Here is a 22,389-nt window from a genome sequence, read left to right as displayed (position 1 = left end):
CCAATTTCCCAGTTCAGTTATGAGTTTGTTTCTCATCTAAACGATCATTTGTTTTTAATAATTATTCAGCTCATTTATTTGTCTGCCAGGTTACGGTTTATGTCCATTAAACAGTACATCCATTTGACTGTTTGACATTTATTTTTTAGCAGTTTCTTTGCTCATTTGCCTGTTTGTTTAGTTGTTTGTTCAATCACCTGTTACTTTATTTTGCAGTTTGTTTATCAATGTTTGTTTGCCTGGTTGTTTGTTTGTTTAGTAGTTCATTCTTTCATTGCATTTGTTTATTCATACGACATTTTTTTTCTAGGCTGTTCATTTGTTCACTTTTGTTAGTTCCTGTTTGTTCATAAGTTCGTTTGTTCATGCATTTGTTTGCTAATTTCCCAGTTCAGTTACGAGTATTTTTACTCATCTGATCAGTGATTCGTTCGTTTATCAGCAACTGTTTGCTGTTTTATCAGCCCATGTATTTGTCTGCCAGATTACAGTTAATGTCTGTCCATTCGTTTGTTTGTTTATCAGTACATCCATTTGACTGTTAATTTTTTCTGCAATGAGTTTGTTCACTTGCCTTTTTTTTAATTGTTTGTTCGTCTGTTATTTGTTCGTCTTTATTTCACAGTTTGTTTATCAAAATGTTTGTTAGTCTGATGGCTTCTCTGTCCATTTGTTTGCTTGGTAGTTTATTCTTTCATTGTATTTGTTTAGTATGTCTATTTGCCTTTTTGTTTGTTTGTTTGTTTGTTTAGCAGTTATTCCCTTGCCTGTTTGTACACTTGTTTAATTCATTCATTGCTAGGTTTGCTAGGCTGTTCGTTTGTTCACTTTTGTCTGATTTATCCCTTTTAGTTATCCGTACATCTGTTTTCCTCTTTGCTGTTTGTTCGTTCATTCATTTGTCCGTTTGTTCACTCATTCTTTTGTTCATGCGTTTGTTTTCTCTGTTATGAGTAAGTTTACTCATCTGATCAATGTTACAGTTTACATCTGTCTATTCGTTTGTTCGCTTGTTCGTGTATCAGTACGTGCATTTGACCGTTCATTTTTTCAGCAATGAGTATCCTCACTTGCTTGTTTGTTTAGTCGTTTGTTCAATCCAATGTTCCTTTGTTTCACAGTTTGTTTATCGATATGTTTGTTAGTCTGATGGCTATTCTATTCGTTTGTTTGTTTGGTATCTGTTCGTTTGTTTAGCATTTGTTCCCTTGCCTGTTTGTACACTGGTTTTATTCATTCTTTGCTAGGTTTGTTAGGCTGTTCGTTTGTTCAAGTGCCTCTTTGTTCGCTCGTTGGTGCATTCGTTTAATAATGTCCCTGTTTATATGTTTGTTTGCAGTCTGTTTATTGCTTTATCCGTTAATTCAGGACCCTAGTCAGTGTGTTTGTCACCTGTTCATTTATCAGCAAGTGCAATTACTTTATTTATTTATCAATCCATTCATGTCAGTCTTTCATTTATTTTTTCGCCTGTTCGTTTATCAGAATGCCTGTTTGCTCATTAGTTTGCTCAGCAGTTCATTTGTTCACAAGACTGATTGTTCTCTCCTTTGATCATTCACCCGTTCTTTCGTCTAGCAGTGTAATTCTTCATGCATCAGTCGGTTTGTTCTGTTCGCTTGTTTGTTGCTGATGGTTTATCTGTCTTTTTGTTTGTTTGTCTACTTGTTTATTAGTCCATTCAGTTGTTCGCCTGTTTATCGTTCATGGTTTCTCTGTCTATTTATTTGTTCGTCTATTTGTTTATTTGTCCATTCAGTTATTTATCTGATAGTTGTTGGGGATTTCTCTGTCTTTTCATTTGTTTGTCTGTCTTTTGCATGTTTGTAGCTGATGGCTTCTTTGTCTTTCTTTTCGTTTGTCTATTTGTTTATTAGCCCATTAAGTTGTTTGTCTGTTTGTCGCTGATGCTTTCTTTGTCTTTTTGTTTATTTGTCTATTTGTTTATTAGTAAATTCAAATGTTTTTCTGTTTGTAGCTGATAGTTTCCTTGTCTTTTTGTTTGTTCGTCTATTTGTTTATTACTCCATTTATTTGTTCACCTGTTTGCTTCTGATGGTTTCTCTGTCCTTTTATTTGTTTGTCTATTTGTTTATAAGTCAATCAGTCCAGTCAATTCAGTTGTTCTCCTGTTTATTGCTGATAGTTTCTTTGTCCATTTGTTTGTTTGTTTGTTTGTTCATTTGTTTTTTAGTCCATTTGTTTGTCTGTTTGTTTAATAGTCCATTCAGTTGTTAGCATTTTTTTTTGCTGATGGTTTCTCTTTCTTTTCGTTTGTTTGTCTATTTGTTTAATAGTCCATGCAGTTGTTTACCTGTTTGTTGCTGATTGTTTCTCTGTGTTTTTGTTTGTTGGTTTATTTGTTTATCAGCTCATTCAGTTGTTTACCTGTTTCTTGTTGGTTGGGTTTCTGTTCTAATGTTTGATTTGTCTATTTGTTTATTAGTCCATTCAGTTGTTTTCCCATCTGTTGCTAATGGTTTACCTATCCATTCATTTGTTTGTCGGTTTGTTTGTTTTTTTGTCCATTCGTTTGTTTGTCTGTTTATTTATTAGTCCATTCAGTTGTTCATCTATTTGTTGCTGATAGTTTCTCAGTGCTTTTGTTTGTTTGTTTGTTCAATAGTCCATTTAGTTTTTCTCCTGTTTGTAGCTGTTGGTTTATCTGTCTTTTAGTTTATTAGTCCATTCAGTTGTTTGTCTGTTTCTTGCTGTTAGTTTCTCTGTCTTTTCATTTATTTATTAATCCATTCAGGTGTTCACCTGTTTGTTGCTGGTGGTTCTCTTTTCTTTTGTTTGTTTGTCTATTTGTTTAATACTCTATTCAGTACAGTCAATTCAGTTGTTCGTCTGTTTGTTGCTGATGGTTTCTTTGTCTTTTCGTTTGTTTGTTTATTTGTTTAATAGTCAATTCAGTTGTTCGTCTGTTTGTTGCTGATGGTTTCTTTGTCTTTTCGTTTGTTTGTTTATTTGTTTAATAGTCAATTCAGTTGTTCGTCTGTTTGTTGCTGATGGTTTCTCTGTCCATTTGTTTGTTTCTGTTTGTTTAATTGTCCGTTCAGTTATTTGTTTGTTTAGCTATTTAGCCGAGTGTTTATTCACTAGTTTATTTGTTTGTTCATAATAAATTGTTTATATTAATTTGTCAGGCTGCCTGTTCTTTCGTGTCAGTTCAGTCATTTATCGTTTGTCTGTTTATTTGTCTTTGTCGATTTGCCCGTTTGTTTGTTTGTTTGGCCAGTTATTTTGTTTCGTCGTTTCCTGGTTTCGTTTTTTCATTTGCAAACACATTTGTTTGTTCATTTCTTGGTTCACACATTTATTTGTCTATTTATTTATCTGTGTATTTGTATTTGCCCATTTGTTTGTTTGGCATGTTATTGTGCTTTTTCGTTTGCACATGCGTTTGTTTGTCCTTTTGTTTATTGGTTCAGCAGTCCGTTCGTCACTCATTTGTTTGTTGGATCACTTCCTTGTTTGTTGCTAAGACTATTCATTTAGTCCTGCAGTGACATTCAGACATTACTTAACACTTTCAATGAACCTTGTAGTTATAAGGCATTACAACTTTTTCGTAATACGAAAAATCATAATTCATAATTTATTTTGTAGCCTAGCGAATGCTAACTCTTAATGATGAGGATTCTGCTGTGAATAACAGTTAGGGGTAGAGCAAAGCTAATTTGGCTAGCTTGCTAACTGCATACCCCATATTTTTTGTGGTCCTAAATGATGATCTGGATCTGAAGGGGTATATTTTATTCATATTTCAGTTTATTTATTTATGCATTCATGTGTTTATGGCTCTCAGTGATTAGGGTTATAAACAGTCGGTTAACCTCCGTTTGACATTTATGACTTTTCACATTTGTGCCTCACATTATCAACAGATTAATGTTGATTATCTATTGAACATTATTCAGTGCTGCAGTGGAGGAACAGGACAGGTCTCTCTGTTCACATTTACACTCAGAATTGATCTAGATTAAATAATCTTAAAGTCTTAAATCTAGTCTGAATGGAATCTTGAAATTTTGACTTGAGGATCAGATTAAATTTTGATTTAAGCCTTGACCTGTTTTCATTTCAAAGTGTTACTGAATTGAGTTTAAGATTAAGTCTAAACTGAATCCTGGATTCAGTTTAGACTTATTGAATTGAATCAGTTTTTTTATTTGAATCTAAAAATGAGTCTTGAACTGAGTTTATTTTGATTTGAGTCTGATGAGTCTGATTTGAATTTGAATTTTTGAACTGAATCATAAACTAAACTGTAAATCATATTGATTTGAATCTAAATAGGAATCCGGAATTTAGTCAAGTCTGGAATTCAGTCTCATGTGAATCATGAATTCAATCGAATTTAATCACTTTTTGCATTGGATTTACATAGTGAACTCTCAACATGTTTTTGAACATTTCTGAAATGAACGGTCTGAAACTGAATATTCAGTTTAATCCTGAACTAAATTTGAATCCAGTTTCAAACTGAATAATATGTAGAGATTTGAATTATGCCCTAAAGCTTTGAACTGAATCCTATATTCAGTCTGAAATTGAATCTTGAATTGAGTCTTGAACAATATAGTGAATAGAGACTTGAATTGAGTCTTAAAGTTATTCTGAACCTACAAACTAAGATCTAAACCGATTCTTAAACTGAATCTTGGATAAATTGTTCCAGTTTAACTCAAATTGAGTTTTGAAATGTCTCTTCTGTATAATCTTAAGTGTGAAATGATCTAAAAGGATTCTTTTTTTCTTTTTCATGTTTTTCAGACAAAACACCAGAGAACAGAACTCAGTTATCTGGACAGACCACGGCGTGTGAACAGGTAACACACACTGCTCACTCTTACTCTGCTCACTTTCACCCTTCTCACTCTCTGTACACTCGGCTTACTCTGCTCACTCTGTGATCAGTCTGTTCACTCTCACTCTGCTCACTCTCACTCTACTCACTCTCACTCGGTTCACTCTGCTTAATAACTTGCTGCACACTTGCCTTAGTCTGCTCACTCTCTTCATTCTGCTCACTCTCAGCCTGTTCACTCTGTTTAGTAGCTCTCTGCACACTTGGCTCATTCTCATTTTACTCACTCTCACTTAGCTCTCTCTGCTCACTCTCACTCTGTTCACTCACTTACTCTCACTTGGCTGACTCTCTGTGTTTGCTACTTCTTTATCTCTCTGCGCACTCTCTTCTCGCTTTATCTGATGTCTCTCTTTCTCACTCTGCTCACTCTTACTCTGTTCACTTTCATTTTGTTCACTATTCTTACGAAGTCTCTGCACACTCGGCTTACTCTGCTCAGTCTCTGATCATTCTGCTCACTCTCACTCTGTTCACTCTGCTTACTAACTTTCTGCACACTTGGCTATCTTTGCTTTTACTCATTCTGCTCTCTTATTCCGTTCACTATGCTTACAAAGTCTCTGCACATTTGGCTCACTCTGCTCACTCTCTGATCATTCTGCTCACTCTCATTCTGTTCACTCTGCTTACTAGGGCTGCACATTCTGATCTCTCGGCTCACTCCCATTGTGCGCACCATCACTCTGCTTACTAACTGTTTACACACTTAACTCTCTCTACTCTCTTTCATTCTGCTCACTCTTATTCTGCTCACTCTCATTATGCTCACGCCCTCACTGTGTTTCCTCTGCTCACTAACTCTCTACACACTCAGCTCTCTCTGCTCACTCTCCTTCTGCTCACTCTTACTCTGCTCACTAACTCTCTACACACTCAGCTCTCTCTGCTCACTCTCATTCTGCTCACTCTTACTCTGCTCACTAACTCTCTACACACTCAGCTCTCTCTGCTCACTCTTACTCTGCTCACTAACTCTCTACACACTCAGCTCTCTCTGCTCACTCTCATTCTGCTCACTAACTCTCTACACACTCAGCTCTCTCTGCTCACTCTCATTCTGCTCACTAACTCTCTACACACTCAGCTCTCTCTGCTCACTCTCATTCTGCTCACTAACTCTCTACACACTCAGCTCTCTCTGCTCACTCTCATTCTGCTCACTCTTACTCTGCTCACTAACTCTCTACACACTCAGCTCTCTCTGCTCACTCTTACTCTGCTCACTAACTCTCTACACACTCAGCTCTCTCTGCTCACTCTCATTCTGCTCACTCTCATTCTGCTCACTCTTACTCTGCTCACTAACTCTCTACACACTCAGCTCTCTCTGCTCACTCTCATTCTGCTCACTCTCATTCTGCTCACTAACTCTCTACACACTCAGCTCTCTCTGCTCACTCTCATTCTGCTCACTAACTCTCTACACACTCAGCTCTCTCTGCTCACTCTCATTCTCCTCACTCTTACTCTGCTCACTAACTCTCTACACACTCAGCTCTCTCTGCTCACTCTCATTCTCCTCACTCTTACTCTGCTCACTAACTCTCTACACACTCAGCTCTCTCTGCTCACTCTCATTCTGCTCACTAACTCTCTACACACTCAGCTCTCTCTGCTCACTCTTACTCTGCTCACTAACTCTCTATACACTTAGCTCTCTCTGCTCACTCTCATTCTGCTCACTCTTACTCTGCTCACTAACTCTCTACACACTCAGCTCTCTCTGCTCACTCTTACTCTGCTCACTAACTCTCTACACACTCAGCTCTCTCTGCTCACTCTCATTCTGCTCACTCTTACTCTGCTCACTAACTCTCTACACACTCAGCTCTCTCTGCTCACTCTCATTCTGCTCACTCTTACTCTGCTCACTAACTCTCTACACACTCAGCTCTCTCTGCTCACTCTCCTTCTGCTCACTCTTACTCTGCTCACTAACTCTCTACACACTCAGCTCTCTCTGCTCACTCTTACTCTGCTCACTAACTCTCTACACACTCAGCTCTCTCTGCTCACTCTTACTCTGCTCACTAACTCTCTACACACTCAGCTCTCTCTGCTCACTCTTACTCTGCTCACTAACTCTCTACACACTCAGCTCTCTCTGCTCACTCTTACTCTCTACACACTCAGCTCTCTCTGCTCACTCTCATTCTGCTCACTCTTACTCTCTACACACTCAGCTCTCTCTGCTCACTCTCATTCTGCTCACTCTTACTCTCTACACACTCAGCTCTCTCTGCTCACTCTCATTCTGCTCACTCTTACTCTGCTCACTAACTCTCTACACACTCAGCTCTCTCTGCTCACTCTCATTCTGCTCACTAACTCTCTACACACTCAGCTCTCTCTGTTCACTCCCATTCTACGCACTCTTACTCTGCTCACTCTGCTAACTATCTGCACACTCAACTTACTCTGCTCACTTTCTGATCATTCTGCTCACTCTTACTCTGCTCACTCTGCTTACAAACTCTCTGCACACTCTGCTTGCTCTCATTCTTTTCAGTCTCACTCTGTTCACTCTGCTTTCCAACTCTCTGCACATTTGGCTCTCTCTGCTCACTCTTCACTCTGCTCACTCTCACTTTGTTCACTCTGCTTGGTAACTCTCTGCACACTTGGCTCATTCTCATTCCACTCACGCTCACTTTGTTCACTCTGCTCACTCTGTTTTCTGTATATTTGCTCATCCTTTTCACTCTGCTCACTCTCTCTCTCTGATCACTTTGTCACCGTGTCCACTCTCTGTCTTTGCTAATCCTTTTTCTCTTTTCACACTCTCTTTTCACCCTTTTCACACTTTCTCTCTTTTATTACTCTGTTCACTCTCTCTCTGCTCGTTTTGTCCATGGTGCTCTCTCTGCTCACTCTTCGCTCACTCTTTCTGCTGTTCACGCTGCTCACTCGTTCACTTTTTCTCTCTCTGCAGCTCAGCGTTTCAGGAGGCGGACATAGTGAGCTCTAAAGACAGCGGGCACGGAGACAGTGAGCAGGGGGACAGTGACCACGACGCCACCAACAGAGGGCACTCCACCGGTCAGTACACACTAATAACACGTTTATGATCATGTTATTACTACAGGTTTCACAGGATACAGGCTTGTGTTTAGTGCACAATAGTGAAAAAAAAGTGCTTGGTCTCACTGGCATGGTGCGTTAGGTGTGTGTGTACGTCCTGAAGGGTGTGAATTTGTGTAGTGTAAACAAGCTTGCACATTTGTCACTGTCCATCAGCACCACCCCTCACACACTGTTTACTCACTGTTCACACCTGTCATTCAGATCACAGATCACACTGGCTGCAAATTCCCTCTATAGACTGTTTACTCACTCAATGGCCTGTACATTCTCTCTGCTGATTGTACACTCTGTAGGCTGTTCTCTCACTTTACAGACTGTTCACCCTCTCTCAACAGACTGTTCTCTCACTATACGGACTGTTCTTATACTCTACAGACTGTTCACTGACTCTACAGACTGTTCACCCTCTCTCAACAGACTGTTCTCTCACTATACAGACTGTTCTTATACTCTACAGACTGTTCACTGACTCTACAGACTGTTCATTCTCTCTCAACAGACTGTTCTCTCACTATACAGACTGTTCTTATACTCTACAGACTGTTCACTGACTCTACAGACTGTTCATTCTCTCTAAAGACTGTTCTTTCTCTCTCTATAGACTGTTCTCATACTCTACAGACTGTTCACTCTCTCTACAGACCCTTCACTCTCTCTACAGACTGTTCACTCTCTCTATAGACTGTTCTCATACTCTACAGACTGTTTTTATACTCTACAGACTGTTCTCTCTCTCTATAGACTATTCTCATACTCTACAGACAGTTTATTCTCTCTACAGACTGTTCACTCTCTCTACAGACTGTTCTTATACTCTACAGACTGGTCACTCTCTCTACTGACTGTTCACTCTTTCTACAGACTGTCACTGTAAAATGTTCACTCTCTCTACAGACTGTTCTCTCACTCTACAGTCTGTCACTGTAGACTGTTCACTCTCTACAGATTGTTCACTCTCTCTACAGTCTGTCACTGTGGACTGTTCACTCTCTCTACAGACCGTTCACTCTCTCTACAGACTGTTCTCTCTCTATAGACTGTGCACTCTTTCTATAGACTGAATACACTCTCTCTATAGACTGTACACTCTCTCTCTATAGACTGAATGCACTCTCTTTACAGACTGTTTACTCTCTCTACAGACTTCTCGCTCTCTATAGACTGTTTACTCACTTTAACTCACTCATGCAAACATATGCTCTCTCTCTCTCTCTCTCTCTCTCTGTTTCTCTCTCTCAAACACGCTCTCTCTCTCTCTCTCTCTCTGTTTCTCTCTCTCAAACTCGCTCTCTCTCTCTCTCTCTCTCTCGTGCACACTCTACCTCTAACGGTTTCAGTCATAGTGAAGTTTAAAAGCGGAGCTGAGTGAAATGGAGGTCTGACATTTCTGAGAACTTTCATTATTTTCACTTTAAATTACATTTGTGTGTGTGTGTGTGGTAAGTGTAAGTGTTGTGTGTGTGTGTGTGTTGTGTGTGTGTGTGTGTGTGTGGTAAGTGTTGTGTGTGTGTGTGTGTGTGTGTATGTGTGTTATGACCTTTTTCTCTTCAGCATGATGACATTGGGTTTCCAAATATCATCCAATCGCTCAGTCTATACAGCACTAACACACTGAGCCAGGTCTCGGTGTGTGTGTGTGTGTGTGTTTGTGTGTGTGTGTGTGTGTGTGTGTGTGTGTATGTGTGTGTGTGTGTGTGTGTAGGAGGTGAGGGTTCAGAGAGATTACATTTCTGGGGAACAAAACTGTAGAAATTGCTTTGAGATGTCAGAAGAAAGAAAAGAGGTGTGTGTGTGTGTGTGTGTGAGTGTGTGTGTGTGTGTGTGTGTGTTTGGAAGAGACAGAAGTGTGATAAATCGCACAATTGAATTAGTGCGCACTAAGGTTTGATTGACGATTATCCGTAAATGAGTGACAGGCGAAGAAGATAATCAGATCATCTCCTGCCATCGCAATTTCACACACACACACACACACACACACACACACACACACACACACACACACACACACTCACACACACTCACACACACACATACACTCATATAGTCACATTGCTGCAGCTGCATCAGCCGTCTGTGGGGTTTTTAGTGTTCTTACCTATAGTTGACTGAATCTGAACTGAATTCAGTGCTGTTTGTGTTCACACTGTAACTAAACTTTAAAGAGAATTCAGTTCACTTTCAAATCCTTTTTAGCACAAATGAATTGTTGTACTATGTTTACTGTCACTGTTCACACTGTACTTCCTTCATAAACCACCCCTTTGAGCACTGGATTATGGGTAGTGTAATTCAGATTCATCATAAAACAGAACTGGTTTAATTTAATCAGATTTAAAAGCCATGATATAAACTTTAATTAAACTTAAACTGCACCAACAATAATAATAATTCATGTCAGATACAGAAGAATAATTCTTTATGGATATTATGTAATTCATAGTGGATGATGAATAAATCACACTGAATAGTGAATAATTCATAAACCATAATATGAATAATTCTTAACAGATACTAAAGTAAATTTAATTTCTATTATATTATTATATTTAAAAAAGCATAATTAATAGTTTAAACAGCATCATTATTAATAATATTAATATGTACTGAATAAATAATAATGCATTCTGAATTATTTATAGTTTAATCTGAATATTTCATTGTTTAAACCAAATAATTCATAGTGGATGCCGAATAATTTGTAGAAGATATCTAAGGATTAATGGTATACGATTGATAACTCAAATAGTGGATGATGGATAAATGTGTTCATAGTAGAGACTAAATAATTAATAGTAGATCATGTATAATTCATAGTGGATGTTGAATAATTCATAGTTTAAATGGAATAATTCTTAGTAAGTATTAAATCATTTGTATTCAAATGAATAATTAATAGTATAATATTGAATCAATAAGTAGCAGTAGATTACGAATAATGAATATTATGTACAGAATAATTCATAGTGGATACTGAATATATCATAGAAGCGCGTAATAATTTACAGTAGAAAATAAATAATTTATAGTTGGAATGGAGTAAGTATTATTAGATACTAAATAAAAATAATAATTCATAATAGATACTAATTCATAGTGGATGCTGAATAATTTGTAGAAGATATTGGATATATTGATAAATATTATACAATTGATAACTCACAGTGGATGAGGTATAATTCGTAGTAGAAACTGAATAAATAGTAGTGGATACTGAATAATTCATAGTAGATACTGAATACATAATAGTGGATACTGAATAATTCATAGTAGATACTGAATAATTCGTAGTAGATACTGAATAAATAATAATGGATACTGAATAATTCATAGTAGATACTGAATAAATAATAGTGGATACTGAACAATTCATAGGGGATACTGAATACATAATAGTGGATACTGAATAATTCATAGGGGATACTGAATACATAATATTGGATACTGAATAATTCATAGTAGATACTGGATAAATAAAAGTGGATACTGAATAATTCATAGTAGATACTGAATAATTCATAGTAGATACTGAATAAATAATAATGGATACTGAATAATTCATAGTAGATACTGAATAAATAATAGTGGATACTGAACAATTCATAGGGGATACTGAATACATAATAGTGGATACTGAATAATTCATAGTAGATACTGAATAATTCATAGTAGATACTGAATAAATAAAAGTGGATACGGAATAATTCATAGTAGATACTGAATAATTCATAGTAGATACTGAATAATTCATAGTAGATACTGAATATTTCATAGTAGATACTGAATAAATAAAAGTGGATACGGAATAATTCATAGTAGATACTGAATATTTCATAGTAGATACTGAATAAATAATAGTGGATGCTGAATAAGTCATAGTGGATAGAGAATAATTCATAGTAGATACTGAATAATTCATAGTGGATGTTGAAAAAATTATAGTTCAAATGGAATAATATATATAGTAAATATTGAATAGTTAGTAGAAATGACTGAATAATGAATAGTATAATATTAATAATACATAACAGAATAATTGAAACTAATAATAACAAAACAGTGTCTTATAAATAATTCATAGTGGATACTGAATATATCATAGTGTACACTTAATAATTTATATAAGTATATAATAAATAATTCACAGTTTGAATGGAGTAAGTATGATTACATAATAAATAAATAATAATGTATTCTGAATAATTCATAGTAGATACTCAGTAATTCATAATGGATACTGAACAATTCATAGTGGATGTTGAAAAATGAATAGTTAATATAGAATGATTCATAGTATATATTAAAAAAATACCGAATAATTCATAGTAGAAACAGAATAATTCATTGTGGATGTCTTGTAGATTGTGAATACTGAATAGTAAATGTTAAACAATTATAGTAGATATTAAATAATTCATAGTGGATACTGAATAAGTAACAGTAGATGATAAACCATTCATATTAGGTTCAGAATGATCTGTAGTGTATACTGAAAAGAAATTCTATTAGAACCATACAATATAATAATAATTAGTAGTTTCTACTGAATATATTGTAATAGACATTGCATAATTCATAGTGGATACTACTATTATTGATGCATTAGTAAATGACTCTTTAAATAGCACTTTTCTCAAATGCGAGGATACATCCCATCAATAAAAAGAAGAAAACACAGTGAAGTGAGTAAAGTGTGAGACTGAAAATGAATAATTTATATGTGCATTAGTGATGAGGTGTGTGAGCAGAGTGAGGTGTGTGTGTGTGTGTGTGTGAGGGGTGTATATGAAGGAGTTTATTATTAGAGGCGAAGCTGCTGAGCTCAGGATCTGTGCAGTGTGTGAAGTGTGTGAAGTGTGTGTGTGACATCTGTCTGCTATCAGCAACATTTTCACTTAAAAAAAACTTTAATATGAACAGATTTTGGAACAGATTAGCAAACGTATGCACTCTATCACTCTACCTCATGTCTCTCTCTCTCTATCGCTCTCTCTCTACCTCTTTCTCTTCCTCATCTCTCTCTTTCTTAGCTCATTCTGTTCCATATCTCTCTCTCTTCTTTATCTCTCGTTCTTCCTTATCTCTCTGTTCTTTTTATCTCTCTTCTCTTTATCGCTTTCTCTCTCTGTTCCATATCTTTCTTTCTGAACTCTTTCTTTCTTATGTCTCTCAACCTCTTTCTCTTCCTCATCTCTCTCTTTCTGTTCCATATCTCTCTCTTCTTTATCTGTTGTTCTTTCTTATCTCTCTATCTGTTCTTTATCTCTCGTTCTTCCTTATCTCTCTATCTGTTCTTTATATCTCTCTTTTCTTTCTCTCTTTGTTCCTTATCTTTCTTTCTGCCCTCTTTCTTTCTTCTGTCTCTCTACCTTTTTCTCTTCTTCATCTCTCTCTTTCTGTTCCATATCTCTCTCTCTTCATTATCTCTCGTTCTTCCTTATCTCTCTGGTTTTTATATCTTTCTTTTCTTTATCTCTTTCTCTCTTTGTTCCTTATCTTTCTCTCTGCCCTCTTTCTTTCTTATGTCTCTCAACCTCTTTCTCTTCTTCATCCCTCTCTTTCTGTTCCATATCTCTCTATCTTCATCTCTCGTTCTTCCTTATCTCTCTATCTGTTCTTAATATCTCTCTTTTCTTTCTCTCTTTCTCTCTTTGTTCATTATCTTTCTCTCTGCCCTCTTTCTTTCTTATCTCTCTATACCTCTTTCTCTTCTTCATCCCTCTCTTTCTGTTCCATATCTCTCTATCTTCATCTCTCGTTCTTCCTTATCTCTCTATCTGTTCTTTATATCTCTCTTTTCTTTCTCTCTTTGTTCATTATCTTTCTCTCTGCCCTCTTTCTTTCTTATCTCTCCCTACCTCTTTCTCTTCTTCATCTCTCTCTTTCTATTCCATATCTCTCTATCTTCATTATCTCTCATTCTTCCTTATCTCTCTGTTCTTTCTCTCTTTCTCTATCTGTTCCTTATCTTTCTCTCTACTCCTTAACTTTCTTTCTCTGTTCCTTATTTCTCTCTCCACCCCTCTCTCTACCTCTCTCTCTTCTTTTTGTCTGCCTCATTTCTCTTTTCATCTGTCTCCCTTATTCTCCTCATGTCACTCTCTCCCTAATTTGTCTCTCATCTTTCACTCTTCTTTCTCTCTCTCTCCCTTTATTCCTTGTCTCTCTCTCTCTACCCCTCTCTCTACCTCTCTCTCTCACTCACTTTTACTTATCTTCTTTCTTTCTGCTTCTCTCTTATGTAACTCTCTCTTCCTTTTGTGTGTGTCTCTCTCTCTCTCTCTCTCTCTCTCCCTTTTCCTTTGATCCCCTTCTCTCTAACACTCTATGCATCTCTTTTCCTCTCTCGTCCTTATCTCTCACTCTCTCTCACACACACACTCTCAGGTACACTCAGGTGCTGTTTTAGTAGGCAGTGTGTGTGTGTGTGTGTGTGTGTGGTGTGTGTGGTGTGTGTGAGTGTGTGTGTGTGGATGTGATGAGGTTTGGGAAAGGGCAGAAAGTGCAAAGAGAAGCAGAACGAGTGAATAACGGGTCTAAAATAAAACCCTGGAGGAGGTGTGTACTGTCCTCTAACACACACACACGCACACACACACACACACGCACACACACACACACACACACACACACACGCACACACACACACACACACGCACAGAGCCTCATCGCAGAGATTAAACAGTATCAACCGGTTAATTTAAATTAATTTAAAGCTCCTTTGGTTGCTGTGTGTCTCTGAGCTGAAATCTGGAGGAGTGTTTCTAGTTAATCACTGAATCCTCCTCCAGCAACACCAGAGCTTTAGAGCTTCAGAGCTTCAGATAACTCAGAGCTTCAGTTACCTCAGAGTTTTAGAGCTTCAGTTACCTCAGATCTTCTGTTACTTTAGAGCTTTAGGGCTTCAGTTACCTCAAATCTTTAGATCTTCTGTTACTTTAGATCTTCAGAGCATCAGTTACTTCAGATCTTCAGTCATTTAGAGCTTCAGTCATTTAGAGCTTTAGTTACCTCAGATCTTCAGAGCATCAGTTACCTCAGATCTTCAGTCATTTAGAGCTTCAGTTACCTCAGATCTTTAGATCTTCAGTTACCTCAGACCTTCAGTTACCTCAGATCTTTAGATCTTCAGTTACTTTAGAGCTTCACATCTTCAGTTAGCTCAGATCTTCAGTTACTTTAGAGCTTCAGTTACTCAGAGCTTTAGATCTTCTGTTACTTTAGAGCTTTAGGGCTTCAGTTACCTCAAATCTTTAGATCTTCTGTTACTTTAGAGCTTCAGAGCTTCAGTTACCTCAGATCTTCAGTCATTTAGAGCTTCAGTTACCTCAGAACTTCAGTCATTTAGAGCTTCAGTCATTTAAAGCTTTAGTTACCTCAGATCTTCAGAGCATCAGTTACCTCAGATCTTCAGTCATTTAGAGCTTCAGTTACCTCAGATCTTTAGATCTTCAGTTACTTTAGAGCTTCACATCTTCAGTTACCTCAGATCTTCAGTTACTTTAGAGCTTTAGTTACCTCAGAGCTTCAGATACCTCAGATCTTTAGTTACTTTAGAGCTTCAGAGCATCAATTACCTCATATCCTCAGTTACCTCAGAGCTTCAGTTACCTCAGAGCTTCAGAGCTTCAGTTACCTCAGAGCTTCAGTTACCTTAGAGCTTCAGTTACCTCAGAGCTTCAGTTACCTCAGAGCTTCAGTTACCTCAGAGCTTCAGTTACCTCAGAGCTTCAGAGCTTCAGTTACCTCAGAGCTTCAGTTACCTCAGAGCTTCAGTTACCTCAGAGCTTCAGAGCTTCAGTTACCTCAGAGCTTCAGTTACCTTAGAGCTTTAGAGCTTCAGAGCTTCATTTACCTCAGAGCTTTAGAGCTTTAGTTACGTCAGAGTTTTAGAGCTTTATTTACCTCAGAGCTTCAGTTACCTTAGAGCTTTAGAGCTTCATTTACGTACCTCAGAGCTTTAGGGCTTTTTTAACCTTAAAATTTCAGAGCTTCAGTTACTCCAGAAACTCAGATATTTAGTTTACTTAGAGCTGCGGTCACCTCATAGTTTCAGTTACCACTTTAATTACCTTAAATAGCTTTAGTTACCCCAGCGCTTCAGAACTCCAAGTCAAGGGGTTGAACATTAATTGTGTAATAACGCAACACAATTTCAGTAGTCATTTTGGATCTGCTCATTAATGCATTTAAGCCAATCAGGTGTGCTACTGGTAGGCGGAATCTAAGTGCCCTATTTAGCAAAAGGTCTGTATTTTGGATATAACGCAGTATAAAATTTATGCGCCGAAAACCTTCTGACTGCTGATGTTAATCAGTGCACTGATAGCATCGTAGCATCCAGCTGTTAGTGTATAATCAGTGAAACCCAGACGGAGGAAGAGATTTCATCATCTCCAGCGGTTAAAGGATTTTACGGTAAACGTGCGATATGGGGAAGTCCATTTGATGTGTTCTGCTTTTCCGTGAAATCTATAAGAGCTGATTTGTGATGAGCGGTAATTGTCATTAGAAGGGAAAACCCAGCATTAAGAGGTTAGCGGGGCATTATCTGCCAGTGTGAGTGTGTGTTATCTGTGCCATCTCCATTATCTGAGGCTATGTGTGTATGGTGGGAAATGTGTGTTGAGGGTAATTTTCTCTGGAATGTATAACGAAGGCCTTGGTGCTCCAGTAAACTGACACTGAACCAAAATAAATACCTAGCAACCATCGGGTACATCATAGCAGCCACTTCGCAACACCCTATAACCACCTAAGATACCATAGCAGCCATCTAGTAACACCATGTAAGCAACTGTGACACCATAGCACCAACCTAGCAAACACCTAAGGCACCTAGCAACACCCTATAACTTAAAAGGTCATCATAACACCCTAGCAACATCCTAGCAATACCATAGCAGCCAACTAGTAACACACTAAACAGCTAGCAACTCTCTAAAACCACCTAGGAAACTCTAGGGCCATCTGTCAACACCCTAACAAGTACATAGGCCAGTATAGCACAAACCTAGCAACCACTTGGGACACCATATCAGCTACCAAGTGCCACCCTTTAACCACCCAGAACAATAGTGTACAATAGTAGCTAACCCGCAACAGGACGGCCACCACCTGGAAAACCCTTGCAACCCCTTTGCAACAACATCCTGGCAACCACCCGGGATGCCATAGGAACCACCAAGCAACATCCAAGACATCACCTGGGATACCATAGCACTCCACCTACTGTAATAAACCCCCTGTAAACACCTGGAAAACCATATCATTTACCTGGGACACTTTAATAGCCACCTGTTACGGTAAAACCCTTGCTACCACCTACGACACCAAAGCAGCCGCCTAGCAACACCCTATATATTAAACCACATGATAAACCATATCATCCACCTATAAACTCCTAGGAAACCATATCATTCACCTGGGGCACCATAGCAGCCACCTAGAAATTCCCTTTCTGCTACCAAGCAACACCCTATATATAAAACCACCTGGGAAACCATATCATTCACCTATAAACACCTGGAAAACCATAAAAGCATTCACCCAGGATCACATAACAGCCACCTAGTAAAACCCTTGCTACCACCTTTGTCGCAGATGTTTCCTCTAAGAATGCGTATTTGCCCCGAGCATGCTGAAATGTACTTTCGGTACTAATTCTGCATTTATTTGCTTTATGGATGAGTGACTGAAAAGATAAAGACTGAGTTTGCTGCTCATCTCATGGTATCTTGTTCGCAGTAGCTCCTGTACTGGCACCAATAGCAGCACCATAGTTGAGTCGCTCAGGTAACCAGCGAAACCTGTCATAGTCAGAAACAGGTCATAGGAAGTGCTACAGGAGTCCAAACACTGAATTTCCGAACACTGGATAGTGTTTTCTGCTGCCTCCTGTTACTTTTTCCCAGAGGCGAAGCTCACATGGGTTGCCAGATTGACACACAATTGCAAGCAAAGACGAGTTTGACTCGACTTATTTTAGCTGATCAGTGAACAATGCCTGTTTCTGCTAGAATTGTGGTTGTGATGAATTACCTAGCCTTGGTCTATGGTATAAGTAACCTTACTGAAGCATAGTGATTACCTGTTTAGCAGATGCATGGCTGAAGCTGTCTGAAGCTTTGCTGTCAAGAGCTGTCGGTGCTTAAACTCAGCTTCTCCTTAATCCTTAATGCTCCTTTAAAATGTATTAAAAAATAAGTATTTGTAGACACAGTAAAACGCATGTGATCAATGATATCTATTAGACCTGATTATGGGGTTTCTTACACTCTATGACCCTGTAGGACTCTGTACACTGTTATCTATCCAACATGGACCGTAGCATGTTAGCATATCCAGCTGAACTGTTTGTTCTTCTAGTCTCGTTTTCGTCTCAGAGCTTCCTCCTTATCTTATCGCCGGGGTTTCTGCCGCGCCACTGTCGCCCGTGGCTCCGCGGAGCCCGCTAAACCACTCCGAGATGCTATCTGCTCTAAAAGCTCCACACAAAACCGAACAGAATTGGATTAAATTAAATCTGACCGCAAATCTGGTTTATTTTGAGTTTAATTACGGGGCCGCGTTCTCTCCGGCACTTGATTGGTCGAGCGCACTTGACTCGCGACTCATACAGCCCAGTTTTCTGAAAATAATGAAGTTTGGGCGCGCGGCACTTTTAAGTGCAAATTACGCAATTAAGTATTTATTATGCCCGACTAATTGGGCTGGACGCTGCGATTCCATATGCATGAGTGGACGGTTTGGGTTCCAGCACCACCTGGTGCACCTTGAGCACCTGGTGTAATGCCGTCACAGAAATTAGCATAGAAAAATGGGGTTCAGCATCTGACCATCAATAATTAATGACCAGCAATTCAGGTTCCAGGACAATCCGGGTCATTCTGTCGACGCGGTGGTAGAGGTGGTAAGAGCGAAGAGTGAAGAGTGCAGTTTAAGTGGGAAATAGTAGCGTATTTTTCGCACTATACAGTGACATCATAAGGATTATAAGGTGCACTCTCAAAGAACGTCTGTTTTCTGGTCTGTTTTCATGCATAAGGAGCACCGGATCATAAGGCATTACTAGGCAACACTAGTAAGGAACAGAGGTGTCGCCATGTTTTTTTCTTCTAATTCAGGAAGTCTTGAATGCTGTTTATTTGGGTGAGTAAAGCGCTTCCGTTTATTTACAGTAAGCTTAGATTTCCAGATTTCCACTAAGGCTTGGTGCAGCAGCAAGAGCATTAGCGGCTAGCTGCTAGTAAATTCCATCCGACAGCGCTACACTGAGGAACCCTGAGTGTTTTGGTAAGCCAGGGTGATATTAGCTAGCGGTTCATCCCATGTAATGCTAATGCTGCTCCAGTTGTGCTAGCCTCCAGCAACTGTAAAACTACGGCTGTAACACTGACCAACACCACTGATTGTTATATTCTAGAGATTCTTTTTGTAGTTGTAGAACTATGAGACGGCATTGTTCCCACATTATGGTATCATGCCTGTTCTACGGACCATTTCCACTATAGAAAGAGTTGGATCTGCTCCTTATTTCAATGCAACGCCGCATGCAAATGGGATTCTGTGTTATTGTAGTGGATTTATTTATAAATAGGTGGGAATGGAAATGGCTGAATGAATACAGACACCCTGTCTAATTTAAACCCATTCAGAGTGAACGCAGCAGATGGTGATATGTTGACTTTCAGAGTGAGGAAAGACTCGTGTTTTAAAGGTGGAAATAAAATAAACTGTCAGCAAATACGGACTCTATAGTCAAAGTCAAAGTGGTTTTTATTGTCATTTCAGCTATATACAGAGTACACAGTGAAACGAAACAACGTTCCTCCAAGGACCATGGTGCACATAAACACAGTGTAGACAGAACAATAGTGCAACAGTACAAAAGTGCAGACAGACAATACAACACCATACAGACAAAGAATAATAAATAACAAGACAGTGTGCAAATTTTGCAGTGTGCAAAAAAGACCAGGTGAGGTAGTAATTACTCTATTACACAGTGTGCAATAGAGTCCAGTGAGGTAGTAGGGTTTTTAGTGCTTTCCATTTTCTGGGGTAAGTGGGGTAAGAGTGTGTGTGCATGTACAGAAAAACCATCAGTTCAGTCTCTGCAGTTAAGGAGTCTGATGGCTTGGGGGTAGAAGCTGTTGCAGAATCTGGTCGTGCTGGACCGGATGCTGCGGTACCTTCTTCCCGAAGGCAGGAGGGAGAACAGTTCGTGTGAGGGATGGGTGGGGTCATACACAATGCTGGTTGCTTTGCGGATGCTGCGGGTGGTGTAAATGTCCGTGATGGAGAGGAGAGAGACGCCGATGATCCTCTCAGCTGTCCTCACAATACGCTGGAGGGTCTTGCGGTCCCAAACCAGGCAGTGATGCAGCTGCTCAGGATGCTCTCAATGGTCCCTCTATAGAAGAGTGTGAGGATGGGTGGAGGGAGACGGGCCTTTCTCAGCTTCCGGAGGAAGTAGAGACGCTGCTGGGCTTTCTTGGCTGTAGAGCTGGTGTTCAGGGTCCAGGTGAGGTTATCTGCTAAGTGGACACCAAGGAACTTGGTGATCTTAACAATCTCCACAGAGGACCCGTCGATGTTGAGTGGAGAGTGGGTGTGTTGTGCTCTCCTGAAGTCAACAACCATTTCCTTTATATAAATAAAGAAGTGTGGGACTCAACTGCTGTTTGGAAAAAAAGGTAAAAGTTACCAGGAACAAATAAATGATTAGACATTAAGACATTAAACTGATATGAGCAGTATTTACTAAGCTACATATAGGAAATACAGCAGTAGTGTATCAGGTGTATGGAGTCGGGTTGCCATGTTGGGCATGTAGAGGTTCCTAATGGTGATGGAGTGGGGACCACCTGGACATGTGGCAAAGATGTGCGATAAAATAATGTTGATTTTGCTGCAAATAGTGCTGCAAATAAAATATAAAATATATTTTGCTAGTCTAACGATTATTTTTGTTCAATTAGTAGATTGGTGCGATTGATGGTTCACAATTATTTCGGCCATCTCTGCTTCCTGTGGGTGTGGTTCCTGTTCCAAAGCGAACTTGAGCACTGCCATTATGATCGGGAGATCACTGGTTCGAATCCCAGTCATGCTGCTTTTGGCCTTTCTCTTTTTCTGGGTGGGTAGATGGCGCTCTTTCCCCTCATCACTCCAAAGGGTGATGTTGAGCAGCACATCTGCCATCTGTGAGCTGCTGTATCGGAACCGAGTCGCTGCGCTTTCCTCCGAGGCGGTGATTTGCTTCACATGTGTAGGAGGATGCATGTGCTAGTCTTCACCTTCTTGTGTTGTGGCATCGCTAGGGTCCTTGGTTTTAAGGGTAGTGCAGCCGTCTGCCAGGGGTGCTAGCACTAAGAGAAGGACGCATTGAGGGCATCCCTGCTCGCTGATCGTTTGCGGCAAATTTACGGACATATATGTATGTGGAATAAAACTGTGCTTAAGTGTTCTCAGTATGATGATGTTTTCGACACAACAGTGTGTGTGTATGTGTGTGTGTGTCTGTGTGTGTTTGTGTTAGACAGTTCTCGTGCCAAGTGTGTGTGTGTGTGTAGCAGCTGGTTTGAGTTGCTGTGTAAATCTGCAGAATTGGGTGTTTTGTTTTCTGCTGCTGCTGATCTTTAGTGTTCCTGACTCTGTGCAGTTCAGTGTGTGGGAGATCAAAGTGTGTATGAGTAACGGCCGCTTTGTGTCGAGTGTGTGTGTGTGTGTGTGTGAGTGTGTGTGAGTGTTTGATGGGATGAAATGCATACAACCTGACGTTTGTTTGTGTGTGTGTAGACGGGGGTGTGTATTAAGTCGTTTGGCAGGTTTCCTTCGTGCGTCATTAAAACTATAAATATTATTCATGTTAATAACACTTTAAATGTTGGTATTGTGATGATATACACTGAGGTGGGCGGAGCTACAGTCTCTCATTAATTAGAGTGAATATATATATATATATACTGTTAATAACACTCTAAATGTAGGTATTGTGATGATATACACTGAGGTAGGTGGAGCTACAGTCTCTCATTAATTAGAGTAAATATATATATTGTTAATAACACTCTAAATGTAGGTATTGTGATGATATACACTGAGGTAGGCGGAGCAACAGTCTCTTATTAATGAGAGTGAATATATATATACTGTTAATGACACTCTAAATGTAGGTATTGTGAAGATATACACTGAGGTAGGCGGAGCTACAGTCTCTCATTAACTAAAGTGAATATATATACTGTTAATAACACTCTAAATGTAGGTATTGTGATGATATACACTGAGGTAGGTGGAGCTACAGTCTCTCATTAATTAGAGTAAATATATATATTGTTAATAACACTCTAAATGTAGGTATTGTGAAGATATACACTGAGGTAGGCGGAGCAACAGTCTCTTATTAATGAGAGTGAATATAT

General features: G+C 38.9%; 1 protein-coding gene across 3 annotated transcripts in view; it reads left to right on the top strand.

Moving 5' to 3' along the window:
- Positions 1–22,389, top strand: part of pcdh10a (protocadherin 10a) — a 45,215-nt gene that overhangs the window by 9,689 nt on the left and 13,137 nt on the right. For all 3 annotated transcript variants that reach the window (XM_022681684.2, XM_022681683.2, XM_022681681.2), the window contains exons 2-3: positions 4,780–4,835; positions 7,809–7,915. In XM_022681684.2, coding sequence (XP_022537405.2) covers positions 4,780–4,835; positions 7,809–7,915 — 163 coding nt within the window. The remainder of the gene's footprint in view (positions 1–4,779; positions 4,836–7,808; positions 7,916–22,389) is intronic.

This window comes from Astyanax mexicanus, chromosome 25, assembly GCF_023375975.1.
Source record: "Astyanax mexicanus isolate ESR-SI-001 chromosome 25, AstMex3_surface, whole genome shotgun sequence".
Taxonomy (NCBI): Eukaryota; Metazoa; Chordata; class Actinopteri; order Characiformes; family Acestrorhamphidae; genus Astyanax; species Astyanax mexicanus.
This window is presented reverse-complemented; position numbering and strand designations above follow the sequence as displayed.